Source organism: Phacochoerus africanus, chromosome 9 (genome assembly GCF_016906955.1).
Source record: "Phacochoerus africanus isolate WHEZ1 chromosome 9, ROS_Pafr_v1, whole genome shotgun sequence".
Classification (NCBI taxonomy): Eukaryota; Metazoa; Chordata; class Mammalia; order Artiodactyla; family Suidae; genus Phacochoerus; species Phacochoerus africanus.
Window position 1 is genome coordinate 59,375,747 of NC_062552.1, and position 20,433 is coordinate 59,396,179.

The 20,433-nt window shown below is 41.2% G+C and overlaps 1 protein-coding gene, 1 non-coding gene and 1 pseudogene across 2 annotated transcripts in view; 1 reads left to right on the forward strand and 2 right to left on the reverse strand.

Moving 5' to 3' along the window:
- Positions 1 to 20,433, forward strand: part of PTPN9 (protein tyrosine phosphatase non-receptor type 9) — an 86,619-nt gene that overhangs the window by 50,237 nt on the left and 15,949 nt on the right. The window contains exons 6-8 of the mRNA XM_047795081.1: positions 10,193 to 10,303; positions 12,838 to 13,166; positions 19,042 to 19,135. Coding sequence (XP_047651037.1) covers positions 10,193 to 10,303; positions 12,838 to 13,166; positions 19,042 to 19,135 — 534 coding nt within the window. The remainder of the gene's footprint in view (positions 1 to 10,192; positions 10,304 to 12,837; positions 13,167 to 19,041; positions 19,136 to 20,433) is intronic.
- Positions 2,335 to 5,389, reverse strand: LOC125135568 (N-chimaerin-like; annotated as a pseudogene).
- On the reverse strand, positions 4,613 to 4,719 carry LOC125137067 (U6 spliceosomal RNA). The gene has a single exon (XR_007137372.1). It is a non-coding gene; the product is annotated as a U6 spliceosomal RNA (small nuclear RNA).

A 20,433-nucleotide genomic window follows, 5' to 3' on the forward strand; every position in this document is an offset into this window, starting at 1 on the left:
GTGACCTTTTCTTTTCTGTCTGGAAAATTTCTTTTAACACTTGTACACCTGGTTTGGTGGTGCTGAGTTTTCTTAGCTTTTACTTGTGTTTAAAGCTTTTTTTTCCCTTGCTTTTTAGGGCCCCACCCATGGCCTATGGAAGTTCCCAGGCTAGGGGTTGAATTGGAATATAGAAGTTCCCGTCCTGGTGCAGCAGTTAACGAATCCAACTAGGAACTGTGAGGTTGCGGGTTTGATCCCTGGCCTTACTCAGTGGGTTAAGGATCTGGCGTTGCCATGAGCTGTGGTGTAGGTTGCAGACTCGGCTCAGATCCCGAGTTGCTGTGGCTGTGGGATAGGCCAGCAGCTACAGCTCCGATTCATCCCCTAGCCTGGGAACCTCCATATGCCGTGGGAGCGGCCCTAGAAAAGGCAAAAAGACAAAAAAAAAAAAGGAATTACAGCTGCCAGCCTACACCACAGCCACAGCAATGCAGGAACCTTAACCCACTGAGCAAGTTCAAGGATCATACATGCAACCTCATTATCACTAGTCGGATTCGTTTGTGCTGCACCACAATATGAACTCCCTAAAATTTTTTTTTTAATTTCATTTTTTTCTTTTTCTTTCATTTTTTTAAAAAAATTTTAAAAGCATTACGGGTGATTGGAGTTCCTGTCATGGCTCAGTGGTTAACGAATCTAAGAACCATGAGGTTGTGGGTTCAATCCCTGGCCTTGCTCAGTGGGTTGAGGATCTGGGGTTGCCGTGAGCTGTGGTGTAGGTCGCAGACGCGGCTCAAATCCCACGTTGCTGTGGCTCTGGCATAGGCCGGTGGCTACATCTTCGATTAGACCCCTAGCCTGGGAACCTCCATATGCAGCGAGAGCAGCCCTAGAAAAGGTAGAAAGAAAAAAAAAAAAAGAACCATGAGGTTGCGGGTTTGATCCCTGACCTTGCTCGGTGGGTTAAGGATCCAATGTTGCCATGAGCTGTGGTGTAGGTCGCAGATGCGGCTCAGATCCCGTATTGCTGTGGCTTTGGTGTAGGCCAGTGGCTTATGCTCCAATTAGACCCCTAGCCTGGAAACCTCCATATGCCGTGGGAGCGGCCCCAGAAAAGGCAAAAAAGACTAAAAAAAAAAAAAAAAAATTTATAGGTGATTTACGATGTTCTGATTTCTCCACAAGGGTGAATTCAAGTCTTGCTGGGTATAATATTCTTGGTTGTAGGTTTTTCCCTTTCATCACTTTAAATATATTGTGCCACTCTCTTCTGGCCTGCTGAGTTTCTGCTGAAAAAAATCAGTGGATATCTTTATGGGGATTCCTTGTATATTATCAGTTGCTTTTTCTTTGTTCCTTATAACATGTTCTCTTTTTTTTCTGACTTTTAAAAGACAAATTTAATAAATTAGTTAATTCGTGGCAGTAAAAACACAAAGTTACAACTGAAAACCAATAGTAATTTAACAGAAGATGCTCTGCATCATACTTTTTTTTATTGGTATAAATAATTTACTAAAGTAATCTGAAACATATTTCTCTTTTTTTTGTGTGTGTCTTTTTAGAGCTGCACCCATGGCATATGGAGGCGCCCAGGCTAGGGGTCGAACTGGAGCTGTAGCCACCAGCCTACACCATAGCCACAGCAAAGTGGTATCTGAGCCACGTCTGTGACCTACACTGCAGCTCACAGCAACATGGGATCCTTAACCCACTGAGTGAGGACATAAACCTATGTCCTCATGGATACTAGTTGGGTTCGTTAACTACTGAGCCATGATAGGAACTCCAAATATTGCTTTTGCTGGAAAGAAACTACTATGTTGGAGAACTAAGAGAAACCAGAAATAAAGCATTTGAAAAACGTAGTATGTTATATAGTCTTTGGCAGTACAGTAGCCAGAGGGGCTGTTTGATCCATTTGTGTGCATTTTTATAAGCATCAGAAACCAGTGATATAGGACTTGAAAGCAGAGTCATGACAAATTTACTCTGTGAAACATGCTGAATTACAACCTCAGGTGACCTAGGATGAAGGAGTAGTGCAGGCTTGGTGTCTCCTTTGTATGTTTTTTTTGCCAAACGGGAATAATCATTGCAGTAGTTTGAGTTTATCTTAACATGATAAATACGCAGAATTACTAGAACTGGAAAGTGTGTTTTCACAGTTTTATGATAGCCGAATGATGCTAAGAAAAAGAAAAATAGAAAGTTCCTTCATTTTAATCTTATTGTATGCCCAAACTTCTAACTGAGAAATAGTTCAGCTATAATAGCCCATTAAATTACTTTAAACATTCCTTCATCTGCAAAACATTTCTTTTTTCCTTCAAACTAAAATTTTAAAATATCTTAATTTTGATTAGTAATTCTACTGATTATAAGTAGTCTCTGATATTGTATATTGTTCAGTGTAGTTATCCCATCTAGTTTTGGAAATCTCATGAGGGTTGGACTGAAAACAATTCCAAGGCTCTCTGCATTCATCAGATTCTCTTTTTCATGGAGGGTCACTCTCTTCAGATGCACCATGAGGTACCAGAAGGTTTTGCAGTGAGCCGATGCAGTGGTTTCAGTGCTTCATGAAGTGTTTCTTTTCTATTTTTTCTTTTTAGGGACACGCCTTTGGCATTTGGAAATTCCCAGGCTAGGGGTCAAATCAAAGCTTCTTAGGGTAGGCATCATATGTGATAAGTGCAATTGGTAAATCCCTGAAGTACAGTTTTAGCACACCAGTGATAATGTTGAATCTTCACACACGTTCACAGAAATACCTGCTTTCTCATCATCTCTGTCAAAAACCATCTTGACATTTTTAATTAGGTCACTAAATCCTGATATACCATGCAGTCCTTCAGAATTAAAATCTCGAGATTCAATTTCCTTGATGCGTATGTCCACCACCATGGCCTGCTTAGCGGTGTAGGCTTTTGCAAATGTCATAAGGTCACAACTGTACACCTTCTTGACATGTTTCAAGTCTGGCTTACAGTCATTTGGGACCATGTTGTAACACTGCTTATAAACATTCAAACCACAATCTGTACATTTCACTCCCTAAGCAATGAGCCCTAACATGAAGCTGGCATAGTATTCATACCAGTGTGGCCCTCTGTATTTATGGACTCTGAAACTGTGAACCTGTCTTGGAATTTGCTCATTTTCTTTCAGAGTTGCTCTTCTAACAAGTGCTGTCAACCTTTTCTCTGATACCCCATCCTGGCCTATAGAGTCTTTCTCATCATGCGTCTCTTTCAGGACTGGTGTATGTTTTTGCTGTGCTGGCCCTCTGTTTAAGGTTGTGTGTCCTGTGTGCTCAGAAATTGGGTTTCTCATGATTTTGGCAATGTATCCTGCTGACTTAGTTTCAATATCAATATAGAGAACAATCAATCCATCAGTCATCAGATCATGGATGGACTCAAAGCTCTTCTCCCCAGTGAAGTGCTTTCCATCATAGTAGAGCCTGAAGTATCTGGTTTGACTTCCAAATCTTTTTTTTTTTTTGTCTTTTTGCCATTTCTTGGGCCACTCCTTCGGCATATGGAGGTTCCCAGGCTAGGGGTCTAATCGGAGCTGTAGCTGCCAGCCTACGCCAGAGCCACAGCAACGCAGGATCCGAGCCGCGTCTGCGACCTACACCACAGCTCACGGCAACGCCGGAACCTTGACCCACTGAGCAAGGGCAGGGACCGAACCCGCAACCTCATGGTTCCTAGTCGGATTTGTTAACCACTGTGCCACGATGGGAACTCCCTGACTTCCACATCTTAAAGCTAAAGTGTAGGTTCCTGGCTAACACTGGCTTTCCCAATGAAATAACTCCTTTCAGCTACATTCAAGAGCTGGTCTGCTCTTTGAAGCAGACAAGCTAGTATAGCTATTGATTCCTTCCAGTGTATTTTTCATTTCAATTATTGTATTGTTCAACTCACTTTGTTTGAATTTCATACCATGAAATTCTCTTTCATAATTCTTTGGTCTGTTTTCTACCTCATTAGTATAGGTAATTCTTTGACGGTGAAGGGCTTCCTATTACAATTGATATAAGTAAGATTTCCAAATGGGAAGTCTATATTCATCTGTATCAAACAGCGTTAGGACCATTATAAAGGCACTTGCCAGCTGCTTACCACTTCCTGTCAGTCCAGCCTCATATTTTCTCTTTGTCTTTAATTTTTGTCAGTTTGATTAAAGGTGTTTTGGTGTGTTCCTTCTTGTGTTTATCCTATTTGGGCTCTGCACTTCCTGGGCTTGAGTGAGTGTTTTCTTTCCCACATTCAGGAAGTTTTTGGCTATTATCTCTTCAAATATATCCTCAGGCTTATTCTCTCTTCTCTTTCTGGGACCCCTATAGTGTGAATGCTAGTATGTTTAATGTTGTCCCAGAGGTCTCTTCGACTGTCCTCATTTCTTTTTTTGTTCTTTTTTCTTTATCCTATTCTGTGGCAGTGATTTCCACCAGTCTGTCTTTAAGCTCACTTTTTTTTTTCCTTTTATTTTTTTTTATTTAAAAAATTTTTTTTTATTTTCCCACTGTACAGCAAGGGGGTCAGGTTATCCTTACATGTATACATTACAATTACATTTTTCCCCCAGCCTTTCTTCTGTTGCAACATGAGTATCTAAAAATATGGAACGCTTCACGAATTTGTGTGTCATCCTTGCGCAGGGGCCATGCTAATCTTCTCTGTATCATTCCAATTTTAGTATATGTGCTGCTGAAGCGAGCACTAAGCTCACTTTTTTGCTCTTCTACCTCATTTATTCTGCTATTGATTCCTTCCAGTGTATTTTTCATTTCAATTATTGTATTGTTCAACTCACTTTGTTTGTTCTTTAAATCTTATAGCTCTTTGTAAAACATTTCTTGTATCTTCTTGGTCTGTGCTTCCATTCTTTTTCCAAGATCTTGGATCAATTTTACTGTCATTATTCTGAATTCATTTTCAAATAGATTGCCTCTCTCTATTTCACTTAGGTGTTCTTTTTGGGGTTTTGTTCCTTCACCTGGAACATATTTCTCTACCATCTCATATCATCTAACTTTTTGTGTCTGTTATCTCTGTTCTGCAGGCTGCAGGATTGTAGTTCCTCTTCTGGTATCTGCCCTCTGATGAGGTTGGTCCAGGGGCTTCTTCAGGCTTCCTGGTGGGAGGGACTGGTGCCTGCCCACTAGTGGGTAGAGCTGGATCTTGTCCCTCTCGTGGGTAGGGTCAGGTCAAGGGGTGTGTTTAGGGGCAGCTCTGGGCTTAGAACAACTTTAGGCAGCTTGTCTGCTGATGGGGGACTGTGTTTCCACCCTGTTGGTGATTGGGCCTGAGGCATCCCAGTCCTGGAGCCTGCTGGCTGTTGGGTGGGGCCAGGTCTTTGTTCCAAAATGATGATCTCCGGGTGAGCTCATGCTGATGAATATTCACTGGGGCCTCTGTTACCCAGTGTTCTTGCCCCCACAGCGAACAACAGCTAACCCAAACTTCCCCTGGAGGCCCTCTAAGACCCACAGGTAGGTTTGGCCCAGGCTCCTACGGAGTCACTTCTTTGCCTTGAGTCCCATGTGAAACCTTGTTTAGGCCCTCCAAGAGTGAGGTCTCTGTTTCCCCCAGTCCTGTGGAGCTCCTGTATTCAGGCCCTGTTGGCCTTCAAACCCAAGTGCTTTGGGGGTTCTTCCTCCCAATGCTGAGGTCCCAGGCTGGGGTCCCTAACATGGGGCTCAGAACTCATTTCTGTGGGAGAACCTCTGCCATATAATTATTTTCCAGTTTGTAGGTCTCCCACCCAGTGGGTATGGGATTTGGTTATATTGCAAAGGTGCCTCTCCATTGTGGCTTTTTCTTTATCTTTGGGTGTAGAATATCTTTTTTATTGATGTTAGTTGTGATTTTGGTGTTTATGTAGAGGGGTCAAGCTCAAGTCCTTCTACTTAGCCATTTTGTCTCTTTAGCTCCATCATATGGATTCTTAACTGTTTAGTTATTGTTTTAGATGAACCATTTAAACCAAAGAGTGTGGAACATATCTTTACTTGACAATGTGGAATTTACTCCCCTGAAGGGTAAATCTTTATTTTTCTGATTATGGAGTACATGGCCAAAATATATTGGTTAAGAAAATTTATTAGGAGTGCCTCAGCAGGTTAAGAACTCACTGTAGTCTTTGTAAGGATTCAGGTTCGATCCCTGGCCTTGTTCAGTGGGTTAAGGATCTGGCATTGCTGTGGCTGTAGTGTGGGCCTACAGCTGCAACTCTGATTCTACCCCTAACTTGGGAACTTCCATATGCCTCACCTATGGCTGTAAAAAGAAAAAAGAAAAAAAAAGAAAATTCATTAATGTAGACATTTATAAAGTAATATTTGGTAACACTTACTGAATGCTTTGCATACTGTTCCAACTTCTTTTCATGCTTTAAAACTCAAGTGTGTTAACATCACTTCTATGGGATATGATGGCTATTACTATCCTCATTTTATAGATCTAGAAACTTGGACCTAGAGAATTTAAGAATTTGGTGAAGGCAGTACAACTATTAAGTAACAGAGCTAAGATAATGTTTATAATTCTACCCCTTAGAGATATCAATATAAAGAACTTGGGGTGTATATGTCCAGGCTTTTAAAATGTATGTGTAGGGGAGTTCCCTGGTGGCTCAGTGGATTAAGGATCCAGTGTTGTAACTGCTATGGCATGGTTTTGATCCCTGGCTCAGGAATTTCCACATGCTGTGGGTACAGCCAAAATAAGAAAAAACGCATTGATTTTCTTTTTTAAAAATATGTAGGTATAAATGTATTGTGTACCCACACAGAATGAGGATTTTTTTTTCTTTACAAATATGGAGTGGTGCTTCATCCAATAGTTGTAACTTGCCATTTTTTACAGATAATGTATCTTTATCATCTTTCTGTGTCAATACACAATAGCTCTTAGCTCATTTTTGCTTTTTTCTCTTTTTTGACTGCGGTATATGGAGTTCCTGGGCCAGGGATCAAATCCTAGCTGCAGTTGCAAACTAAGCTGCAGCTGTGGCAGTGCTAGATTCTTAATCCATTGTGCCGGGCCAGGGATCAAACCATCGTCTCAGTACTCCCAAGATACCATAGATCCTGTTGCACCTCAGCAGGAATTCCTCCGCTTACTTTTTTTTTCTAATGGCTTCAGAGTATTCCTTTTGTAGATAACGCCAAGCAGAAAAAGTGAAGTTTATGCCTTTTTGTGTGTGTTATAAAGATTTTAATGAACATCATTTTACATTCATTTTTGTGTATTTGACCAATTATTTCTTAAGGAAAAATTGCTATAAACAGATTGGTAGAGTCAAAATATACACACATTTTAAGTTTTAATAAATATCACCAAATAGTCCTCTAAAAACTTAGTTCAAATTTACACTCCCATCAACACCCTCTCTTACCTAACTCTCATCAACATTGATTATTTGAATTTTAATCATATTCATGTTTTTACTTGGAGTTTCCTTATTACTGATGAACCTTAACATATTTTCATGTTTAATATCAGTAAGTGTTTCTTTTTCTTTTCTTTTCTTTCTTTCTTTTTTTTTTTTTTTTTTTGACTTTTCTAGGGCTGTACCATGGCATGTGGAGGTCCCCAGGCTAGGGGTCTAATCAGAGCTGTAGCCGATTGCCTACCCCAGAGCCATAGCAACGCGGGATCCGAGTCGCATCTGCGGCCTACACCACAGCTCATGGCAATGCCAGATCCTTAACCCACTGAGCGAGGCCAGGGTTCAAACCTAAAACCTTATGGTTCCTAGTCGGATTCGTTTCTACTGTGCCACGAAGGGAACTCCTCTTTCTTTTTTTAAATGGCTTTACCCTTGCCAAATGAAAGTTCCGGGGCCATGGATTGAATCCAAGCTGCAGTTGCGACCTGCTCCACAGCTGCAGCAATGCCGGATCTTTTTACCCATTGTGGCAGGCCAGGGATTGAACTTGAATCCTCACACATACTAGCTGGGGTCTTAATTCACTAAGCCACAACAGGAACACCTCACAGCAGAAACTTGTATAATTAATTTAAAAAATTTTTAAAAGCAATTAAAATGTAATTCAAGGAAAAGTCTCTGACCCCTCCCTCAAACACTCCAATGCCATTCCCCAGAGTTAACCACTTTTTCAAAATTGTAAATCTGATGAAAAAATATTTTTAAAAATTATCATCTCGGAAGTTCCCCTTGTGGTTCAGCAGTAACGAATCCGACTAGTATCCATGAGGATGTGGGTTCAATCCCTGGCCTTGCTCATTGGGTTAAGGATCTGACATTGCTGTGAGCTGTGGTGTGGGTCACACACGCAGCTAAGATCTGGCATTGCTGTGGCTGTGGGGTAGGCAGGTAGTTGCATCTCCAATTCAACCCCGAGCCTGGGAACTTCCATATGTCACAGTTGCTGCCCTAAAAAGACAAAAAAAATAAAGTTCTCATCTTTTGCTTAGATGGACTTAGGAATCATTCAGTCAAGTTCTAACAAAGCATTTATTTGGATATAATGAATTGATAATTTATGGAGAATAAACATCTTTACAGCATTATCTTCTCCTATCCAGGAATGCTGTGTTTTGTTTTGTGGATTATTTTAAAGGTCTTATTATGTCTTTCAAATTATTTGTCTTTTGTATTTCTTTTTTTTTTTTCAATCTATTGAGTAGATTTTCCTGTTATGCAGTAGGTTCTCATTAATCACCTATCTTATACAATAGTGTGTATATGTTATTCCCACCCTCCCAATTCTTCCCTTCCCCCAACAGTTTCACTTATGGTGATCATATGATTGGTTTTGAAATTTGTGACTTTCTTTCTGTTTTTTGGGTTTTTGGGTCTTTTTTTTTTGGTGGGGGGCACACTTGCACCATATGAAAGTTCTCAGGCTAGGGGTCGAATCAGAGCTACAACTGCCAACCTCCATCACAGCCACAGCAACTCAGGTTCTGAGCTGTGTCTGTGACCTACACCACTGCTTACAGGCAATGCCGGATCCTTAACCCACTAAGCAAGGCCGGGGATCAAACTGGCATCCTCATGGATACTAGTCAGATTCATTTCTGCTGTGCCACAGCCAGAACTCCCTCTTTCTGTTTTTAAAGTAAGTTTTATATCATTTTCTATTAGATTCCACATATAAGTGATATCATTGTTCCTTAAAGTTTTAATAGAGCTTAAGAATGCACACAGATATGCTTACAAGAAAAATCATAGTAGTTTTGATCCTTAAAGATTATTTTGACAAGAACATAACGTCATTACTTTCTCTTTTAATTTTGGTTATTTATTTCATAAGTCAGAGCTTATTTGAAGGAGTTCCCTGGTGGCTCAGTGGGTTAAGGATCCAGCCTTGCACTGCTGTGGCCCTGGTTACTGCTATGGTGCAGACTTGATCCCTGGCTTGGGTATTTCCACATGCTGCTGGCTCAGGAAAAAAAAAAAAGTTTTTGTTTGAAAGTGCAGCACTGTGCTGACAGTAAAAATCATAGAGATTTAACATGATCAGGGAATTATAATCACAGAAAAAGGGTAAGGAAATACTCATTTCTTATCAAAATTTCCTTCAAGATCTTCTTTCAGATCTTCAGGAAGACTTGATAATTTTTAGGGTATCTCTTACTAGTTAGCTAAAATTACTGAACTCTTTCTCAGTCATTAAATGGGTCCAGATCAAATAATTCAAAGCCCACGCTTTTAAACATGGGAATTCCAGCACACTCATTTATAATTCTGAGGTGTCCCCCATCTATTCCTCCATAACATCATTACTTTTAAAGGTAAATCAGCTTTTTTTTTTTTTTTTTAACTTTTAGGGCCGCTCCTGCGGTATATAGAGGTTCCCGGGCTAGGGGTGGAATCAGAACTACAGCTGCAAGCCATACCACAGGCACAGCAATGCCAGATCTGTAACCCACTGAGCAAGGCCAGGATCAAACCTGCAACCTCATGGATCCTAGTCGGATTCGTTTCTGCTGTGCCACGACGGGAACTCCAAAGGTGAATCAGCTTTTAATTTCTCTCAGAAAACTTTTTCTCTGGCTACTGAAGTGAAACTTGAATTAGGCTGTAGACTCCCTCTTCTGGTTAAGAATGGGAAGAAGAGCAGAAAACCTAAACTTTGGACTTGGAACAGTCACAGGTCCCATTAAGCACTGTTGCAGAGCCCTGGTTGGTATCTTTAAATCCTTGTATGTATTCTCCGCAGGGAGCTTTTCCAGCTCGTTTGAAGAAAGTGCTGATTGTGGGGGCACCCATTTGGTTCCGAGTGCCCTACTCCATCATCAGCCTCCTTCTGAAGGACAAAGTCCGGGAGAGGGTAAGGCAAGCTGACTTTTATTTTATTTGGAGGTGGGATAGATACGTTACCATCTATAGTGCTGATACTTGCCAATTAATATTCCGCCTTCAAAAAACCTTCCTGGCTTGTTTCCTAGAATGCTTTTTGCTTCTGTTAGTCCATTCACTTATATTCTCTGTTTTATTCTTTACTCAGTTCAGTACAGGCTGCAAGTTCCTTGAAGTTAGGACCTAAACTTAATTTGGGTACTTCCCCTCTATAGCACCTTGCATGCAGATAGTACTGATAGAACCTAGAGATAGCAACTTCTTTCAAAATTTAGTCTTGTGCTCTACAGGTGTTTAATATTTAACAATTTCTAATACAATTGCATCAGTCGAACTGGTGTTTGAATTTGTTCAGCTGGAAATATCATTCCAGGGTAGTGGAGGAGAGTCTCAGACTATATCTATTCCTGGCATTTTCTCTTAAAACAACTTGTAGCTTCTTAAAGCTTCAAAAGTGTTCTCTAAAGTTATCTTAATGCCATTATCATTCCTTGAGTATTCCAGGACTGAAAGATTGTGGTTTCAATCATTTATTCACTCATTTCTTACCCTTAAAGGGCATATGAAACATTGATATAATGAAACAAGGTAATAACACTGTTGGGTTTCTTAGTGTGAGATTAGGTGATTATATGAGTAATAACAGTACCTATCTTTCATATCTTTGTAGCTGAGACCACCTAGGTTGGAGAGGGGAAACTAAAGCCATTTGGTTTTGTGGAAGCTACTTAGGGACCTATTGACCCCCAGTAGAAGAGGTCTTTCCTAAGACAACTCTTTGAGAGGACTGCTTAGACAGGTTCTTACATTTGAATTATATACAAGTATTGGAGTTCCTGTTGTGGTGCTGTGGAAACAAATCCAACTAGGAACCATGAGGTTGAGAGTTCGATCCCTGGCCTCACTCAGTGGGTTAAGGATCCGGCATTGCCGTGAGCTGTGGTGTAGGTCACAGACACAGCTCAGCTCTGGTGTTGCTGTGGCTGTGGTGTAGGCCCACAGCTGTAGCTTCAATTAGACCCCTAGCCTGGGAACTTCCATATACCATGGGTGCGGCCCTAAAAAGACAAAAAAAAAAAAAAAAAAAAGGTAAAAAGAAAAATGAATTATATACAAGTATACATGCATGTGTAAACTCAAACTACATTGAGCACTTTTACAGTCCAGGCTCTGGGCTCTGGAAATTAATAGTTGAGTGAAATGGTCCTTACTCTTGAGGAACTCATGGTCCTGAAAGGGAACACAGACATATGCAGAGGACTGTGGTTCTGCAGGAACAGAGAAGAATGTTGCCTTGGACAGTTAGTGGGGGCTTCAGAGAAGAGGTAAACTATAAACTGAGCTTGGAAGAGGCCAAAGAGGTAAAGTGGGCATTTGAGGAAGAGGCAGCAGCAAGCGAGGGAAACATTCCTATTCCACATGAGAACCAACTAGGCTTGTTTTGTCCAATATGACTGTGTCTAAGCAGAGGGTGAAATTAGGTATTACAGTTACTTCTTCAGCATTTTTCCTGGGCTACACTGCCTCTCGGTGGCTGGCCTTGTCTTGCTTTCATAGAAACCTATCTCTGAGGGGAGTTCCCATTGTGGTGCAGTGGTTAACGAATCTGACTAGGAACCATGAGGTTGCGGGTTCGGTCCCTGCCCTTGCTCAGTGGGTTAACGATCCAGTGTTGCCGTGAGATGTGGTGTAGGTTGCAGACACGGCTCGGATCCCGCGTTGCTGTGGCTCTGGTGTAGGCTGGTGGTTACAGCTCCGATTCGACCCCTAGCCTGGGAACCTCCATATGCCACGGGAGTGGCCCAAGAAATAGCAAAAAGACAAAAAAAATAAATTAAAAAAAAAGAAACCTATCTCTGAGAACATCCATACCTAGCTGTGAGTAAAGCACAAACTAACAAGCTTAGAATTGGTTGCCTTAGTATGGAGTTGACAAAAATAACCACTTCCTTTGCATCATTAGTTGTCAAAAAGGCAAGTAATGGAGTTCCTGCTGTGGCACAGCCAATTAAGAATTGGCATCGTCTCTGTGGTGGTGCGGGTTCAATCCTGGCCTGGCGTAGTGGGTTTAAGGATCTGGTATTGCTCGCTCCTGCAGCTTGGATTTGATCCCTGGCTGTGGAACTTCCACATTCTGCAAGTACAGCCAAAAAAGGAAAGAAAACAAAGAGGTGGTTACCTGTGTGAGAGTACTGGAAAGTCTTATAAACAGTATAAAGGCTTTGTTCACTATACCTACCTACCTTTATATAAGGTATATAACAGGGACCCTAATTCCAGGAATGAATTGACTAATGCATTCTGGGAAGTCAAACCTTTTCTGAGAAATTCATAGGACTTCAGTCCCAAACAGATGAAATGCAGCAGTCTGCTTCTTTTACAAATATACCAGGTGTTGCAAGCAAATCTTATTTCATTCTCCAAAGCACTTTTGTTCTTTATCTTGACTATCTGTATGTTCCCCTCCCTCCCCACATACTCACATGGTTTTTCCTGGCCTTTCAGATTCAGATTTTAAAGACGTCTGAGGTCACCCAGCACCTTCCCAGGGAGTGCCTTCCAGAAAACCTGGGTGGATATGTCAAAATCGACCTTGCCACTTGGAATTTCCAGTTTCTATCCCAGATGAATGGCCACCCAGATCCCTTTGATGAGATCATCTTATTCTCCCTCCCGCCAGCCTTAGACTGGGACTCAGTGCATGTTCCAGATCCCCATGCCATGACCATCCAGGAGTTGATGGACTATGTTAGTACCAGGCAGAAGCGGGGTATATATGAAGAGTATGAAGACATCCGTCGTGAGAACCCTGTTGGCACTTTCCACTGTTCCATGTAAGTAGAGAAGATTGAGGCCAGTGATCACTTGCCAGGGTGCTTCTGGCATGCATTGGCACAACTCCTTCCACACCTCACCTCCTTAAAAGAGACTCTTCCGTAAGGTGATGTTAAGGAGCATCCCTCTCACTTAGATGATGGTTTCTCTCATCTAGAAAGAGGCACCTCTTTGTGCTTGTTGCCAAGAGCCTGTGCTCTGAAATTTCTGGAAGTCTTTGGTACCAGCAGTAACTCTGTACCAATGAAAACATTTTTGATATTTTCCTGACCTAGGATCAAAAAGGTAGACTATCTATTCTTGTCCTTGTGTGATCTCTGGTCCTTCCACTTGGGCAGTTTCTCCCTAGAGCATTTTTAGTATTACATCACTTTGTAAGGAGGGGTGCTAATACATTTAAAATAATCCACTCTCAGTAAGAGAGAAGAGTTGTCTTTAGGAATTAGTATTGTGGGATTTTCCTTCTACCTAAATTCTGTAACTGATTTATAACTACTTGACAATTATTATTGGCAGTAGAGCATTGATCATTTTTAACTGCTACTCTCCTTTATCTTAGCATGTTTTCATTGGCTACAGCAGAAATTTTTTTTTTCTTTCAAGTTTTAAGATCTGTTTGTTGAAAATTAAGGAATCTCTCCCCAATTGGTCCTAGGCTCAAGTTTCAGCTTAGCCAGAGCTCCCCCGATGACTTACCCAGGGTATATCCCTTCTTTGTACCTCCATTTACCTGTTGTATTTGATATTAGACTCACTGATATCCACTTACTCTTTTGTAGCTTTAATGTTTTAGGAGAAATGATTCTGTGGTACATTTTTCCCCTTAAAATTCTTTTTTTTTTTTTGGCTTTTTTTTTAGGGCCTCACCCTTGGCATATGGAGGTTCCCAGGATAGAGGTCTAATCAGAGCTACAGCTGCCAGCCTTTGCCACAGCCACAGAAACACAAGATCCGAGCCATGTCTGTGCCCTACACCGCAACTCATGGCAACGCCAGATCCTTAACGCACTGAGCGAGGCCAGGGATTGAACCTGCTTCCTCATGGTTGCTAGTCGGGTTCATGAACCACTGAGCCACGACAGGAACTCCTCCCCTTAAAATTCATATCCAGTTTAGTCAGTGTGCTGTAAAGAAGATATGCAGGGAGTGAGGAAAGAGGAAAAATAATGAGATAGGAAGTAGGTAAAGGAAATAAAAGAAGCAATTGAGGGAAAAAAAATCAATAAGCAGAAGAATAATGGAGAGGAAAATAGAGAAAAAAGAGAGCAGAGCATATATCATTTGGGGAGAATAGTCTCTTCTCCCACACAACTGTGTCTTCCTTACCAATTCAACACCCCTATATGCATCTAAAGCTTTTTCCTAGCTGTAGCAGAGGATGCACACTTATCCTGGGGATTCCTGACCTGCTCTGGGTGCTTCTGCAGAGGGGTCCTTGAGGTGTCACTTCTACCACAATTCCCCTTCCCCCCTGTAACAAAAGTAGGTTTGGAGGAGTTCCCTGGTGGCTCAGTGGGGTAAGGATCCAGGGTTCTCACTGATGTGCCTTTAGTTACTGCTGTGGCATGGATTCCATCCTGGCCTGGGAACTTTTGCATGCTTCAGGTATAGCTGGAAAAAAAATAGTGGGTTTGAATTGTCCTCTGCATCACTCAAGCCAGCTATCATGTTATAATCAGAGAATACATCCCAGTCCTATGGGAAGAACTTCCCAGTCTTTCTTATTTATTTATTTAGTCATGCCACAGCATGTAGAAGTTCCCAGGCTAGGGATCCAACCCATGCTTCAGTTGTGACCTGCTACACAGCTGCGGCAATGCTGGATTCTTAACTTGTTGTGCCAAAGGGAACATCTGCCTCTTTATTTCTTTTTTATTTTTTTAAAGTTTTATTCAAGTATATGAATGGAAACATTCCACTTCAGGAGTTAGAATCCAGAATCTTCAGCAGCTTTAGGCTTCTGTCTTTCACCAAGTTCCAGTAGAAATACATACACAGAACAGACTGTTTCCACTGGAATTCTAGGTTTTAGAGTACATGTCAGAGTATTCACCGTTGTCCAGGATGCCCATGGACTAAGAGACTTTTTCCCTTTTTTTTCTCCCCTACACCATTCTTTCAAATTATTTTTTTTATAGCTTAACTTTTTATAATGAGATAATTATAGATTCACATACATTTATAAGAAATAATACAGAGAAATCATGTGTACCCTTTCCACATTTATCCCATGGTAATATCTTCCAAAAGTTTTGTGTAGTATCACAGCCAACAACAGTCCACCAACATTTTTCAGATATCCCTAGTTTTAGTTTGTGTGTGTGTATTTAGTTCTTTGCAGTTTTTATCACATGCGTAAGTTTGTGTATAAAAAACCACCACCAAGGGAGTTCCTGTCGTGGCTCAGCGAAAATGAATCCAACTAGTATCCATGAGGATGCGGTTTCCATCCTCTCTCAGTGGGTTAAGGATCCAGCGTTGCCGTAAGCTGTAGTGTAGTCACAGACGCAGCTAGGATCCTATGTTGCTATGGCTGTGATGTAGGCCAGCACCTGTAGCTCTGATTTAACCCTTAGCCTGGGAACTTCCATATGCCCCACCTGTGGCCCTAAAAATCGAATCAAGGAACAAACATAAACGAAAAAGCAAAAGAAAACCACCATCAAAATATAGAATTCCATAACCAAATACCTCCATTCCACCCCTCCTCGTCCCTAACCATTGGCAACCACTAATCAGTTCTCCATTACTATAATTTTGCCATTTTAAGAATGTTATTATATAAATGCTATCATACTGTATGTAACCCCTTGGGGACTGCCTTTTTTTCACACAGTGTAATTCTCTGGAGAGTGCCCCAGGTTGTTATTATTATCAAAGTTTGTTCCTTTTAATTGCTGAGTAATATTCCATAGTATGGGTGTACTATATTTTGTTTACCTGTTAGAGAACATCTGGGTTGTTTCCAGTCTCTGGGTATTATAAATAGAGCTGCTATGAATATTTGTGTCTAGGTTTTGTGTGAAAATAAGTTTCCATTTCTCAGGGATAAATGTCCAAGAGTGGGATTTCTAGGTCATACAGTAACTGTTTAGTTTTATGAAAAACTGCCCAACTGTACCATTCTGCATCCTTCCCAGCAGTGTATGAATGATCCATTTTCATCCTCACCATTTCATCCTGGTGAGGATGTAGTCACTGTTTTCTGATGGGTGTGTAATAAGATCCCTAAATTAAAATTAAAAGTATAGTTCTAATTTACGTTTTCCTACTAGTTAATGATGTTGAGCATCTTTTCATGTGCTTAGTTACTATCTGTATATACTCTTTGTAAAATGTCTTTGCCCATTTTCTTTTGTTTCTTTTTACCTTTTGGCCACAGCTTCAGCATATGGAAGTTCCTGGGCTAGGGATTGGATCCAAGCCACAGCTGCGACCTACACCACAGCTGGGCAACACAGGATCTTTAACCTGCTGCACCCAGGGATTGAACTTGTGCCACTGCAGAGACAGTGCCTGATCCTTAACCTGTTGTGCCATAGTGGAAACTCCTGCCCATTTTCTATTTGGGATTTTTAAACTGTTGAGGTTTAAGAGTTCTTTGTATTCTAGATTTAGTTCTTTGTTGTTATACTGGTTGTTTATTGGATGCATTATTTGCATATACTTTCTTCTGGACTATAGCTTTTCTTTTCATCTCCTTCTGGGTCTCTTGTGAAGTATAAGTTTATTTTGATGAATTTCCTTTAGTCAGTTTTTCCTTTTCTGAATCATGCTTTTAGTGTCAAGTCAAAGAACACATTGCCTAGCCCCAGAATCCAAAGATTTTTCTTACTTTTTCCCCCAAATGTTTTAGATTTAAGTTCGTGATCCATTTTGAATTTATTTTTGTCTTTTTTCCATTTCTTGGGCCGCTCCCACGGCATATGGAGTTCCCAGACTAGGGGTCTAATTGGAGCTGTAGCCACCGGCCTACGCCATAGCCACAGCAACGCAGGATCCGAGCCTTGTCTGCAACCTACACCACAGCTCATGGCAATGCCGGATTCGTAACCCACTGAGCAAGGGCAGGGACCGAACCCGCAACCTCATGGTTCCTAGTTGGATTTGCTAACCACTGAGCCATGACGGGAACTCCTTGAATTAATTTTTGTATAGGTGTAAGGTTTAGGTTGATATTCAGTTGTGTTTTTTCCCTATGGATATCCAGTTGCTTCATTAGCATTGGTCTAAAAGAATATTCCTCTGAAGTTCTGTTGTGGCTCAGCGGTAATGAACCCAACTACTATCCATGAGGATGTGGGTTTGATCCCTGGCCTTGCAGTGCAGGCCTGCAGCTGCAGCTTGGCGTGGTGGGTTAAGGATCTGGTGTTGCCATGAGCTGTGGTGTAGGTCGCAGGTACGGCTTGGATCTGGCGTTGCTATGGCTGTGATATAGGCTGGCAGCTGCAGCTCCGATTTGACCCCTAGCCAGGGAACTTCAACGTGCCTCAAGTGCAGCCTGAAAAAAAAAAAGGAATTGTCCTTGGAACCTTATAAACTATCAGCTGGGCTTATGAGGGTTTTTTTTTTTTTTTTGTCTTTTTCAGGTTGCATCCCTGGCATATGGAAGCTCCCAAGCTAGGAGTCAGATTGGAGCTGTAGCTGCAGGCCTACACTACAGCCATAACCATAGCCACGAGGGATCCAAGCCGCATCTGTGACCTATGCCAAAGCTTGTGGCAATGCCAGAGCCTTAACCCACGAGTGAGGCCAAGGATCAAATTCACATCCTTATGGATACTGGTTGGTTTCTTAATCCACTGAGCCACAGTGAGAACTTCGAGGGAATTTTTTTTAAATATGAAAAAGCACAGAGTATAACATGACAAACAACTGTTTCCTATCATCAGAATTAGTACTGCTAGTTTTTTTAATATTCTTGTATTTGCTTCATCTTTTTTATTATATAGAAGAAAGAATTAATTGTGTGGTTGAAATTCCCTCTAATCCTCACCATCAACTCTTACTCCCCAGAAGCAGCCACTAGTATGAATGTGGTATGTTTCCTTCCAGACTGTTTTGTTTATACTGTTACATGTATTCATACCCATAAACAATATAGAGTATTACTTTATATGGGTGGTCTTTATAATTTTTTTTTTGCTTTTATTTTATTTTATTTTGTCTTTTTAGGGCCGCACCTATGGCATATGAAATTCCCAGGCTAGGGGTTGAATCAGAGCTACAGCTGCCAGCCTACACCACAACCACAGCAATGCCGTATCTGAGCTGCATTTGCGACTACACCACAGTTCACAGCAATGCCGGATCTTTAACCCACTGAGTGAGAACAGGGATCAAACCTGCGTCCTCATGGATACTAGTCAGATTCGTTTCCACTGAGCCAGAACTCCATTTTTTGCTTTTATTTTATTTTACTTTATCTTATTTTTTGTATTTTTGTCTTTTTTTTAGGGCCCCACCTGCAGCATATGGAGGTTCCCAGGCTAGGGGATGAATCGGAGCTGTAGCTTCCGGCCTGCACCAGAGCCACACCAATGCCAGATCCGAGCCGTGTCTGTGACCTACACCACAGCTCACAGCAACACCAGATCCTTAACCCACTGAGCAAGTCCAGGGATCAAACCCACGTCCTCATGGTTCCTAGTTGGATTCATTTCCACTGTGCCACGATGGGAGCTCCCATTTTTTACTTTTAATCAATATACATGTAAGTGATTTTTTTCAAAACCAAATAGTACCAAAGAAAAAAGCAGTGAATGATAAATAGCAGTCTCCTGCCTTACCCTCATTTCCATTCCCATAATCCCGCATCTTCAATGCTTGTTGCTGTTTCTTTTTCTTTATTTTAGTTTGTTTTATTTCCTTCAGGTCTCCAGGAAACTTAGAGAAAAACCGCTATGGAGATGTACCCTGCCTGGACCAAACTAGAGTGAAGCTGACAAAACGAAGTGGCCACACTCAGGTAGAGTTAAATCTGTCTTTTCAGGAGCATGGAGAGACAGTTAAGCCTCTTCCAAAGTGAGGCTTACCAATACTATAGAAAGATCATGGGTTCTAAGCCAGAGATAGAGGGTTTGAGTTTTAGGTTACATACTAGTCTGTTATCATAGGAAAGTCCCTATATGCCCATCTCACAGTACTAAGTGGAAATTAAATGAAATAGTTTGTGTACATGCTGATAGCACAAGTATATTATAGGTGCTTGATAAATATTAAATGTTCAGTTATTTCTCCTTTTACTCCTCAGCGGTAAAGTCAGTCATATTATTCTCTGTATTGCTGAGTGTATACGCAGCAGTACAAGGCAACTCTGATTAAAAGTGACCTCTGATTTTACCATCTAGAAGATATGACAAAAATTTTGAACAACTAGTGTATACATAAATATCTAGGGATGAAGATGAATTGGTCAAATGCTTATATACAATATATTAGTAGAGATATTTAATGAAAATGTTATTCAAACACTTCATATGAACTTTTTTTTTTTTCCTTTTGCCACAATTCCAACAAAGGGGAAAGGGAAGTTCCTGGGTCAGGGACTGAACCCACACCTTAGCAGTGACCCAAGCCTCTGCAATGACAATGCTGGTTTCTTAACCCATTATAGCACAAGAGAACTCTGCACACACCTTTAAGATCAGTGTATTTGTGCTCATTTGAGCCACTTTCTGAGTCAATCTAAGATAAATTTCCAGAATATATCATTTTTATTTACTTTTTTTTTGTCTTTTAGCACTGTACCCATGACATATGGAGGTTCCCAGGCTAGGGGTCGAATTGGAGCTGTAGCTGCTGGTCTACACCACAGCCACAGCAATGCCAGATGCGAGATGCGTCTTCAATCTACACCACAGCTTATAGCCACTCCAGATCCTTAACCCTCTGAGTGAGGCCAGGGATCAAACCTGCATCCTCATGGATACTAGTCAGATTCATTTCCACTGTGCCACGACGGGAACTCCATGAAAAGTCTATGCTAAATAAGAAAAATCTATTAGCATAACATTAGCAGTTTTTTTTTTTAATTTGTCCTGTATAGCATGCATCCGTTATAGCATAATCATTCACTTATTCCTTTTTAAAGTCCTTTTTTTTTTTCTTTTTGTCTTTTTGCCTTTTTCTAGGACCACTTCCCGTGGCATATGGAAGTTTCCAGGCTAGGGGTCTAATCAGAGCTGTAGATGCCAGCCTACGCCAGAGCCACAGCCATGCCAGATCTGAGCCGCATCTTCGACCTACACCACGGCTCACGGCAAC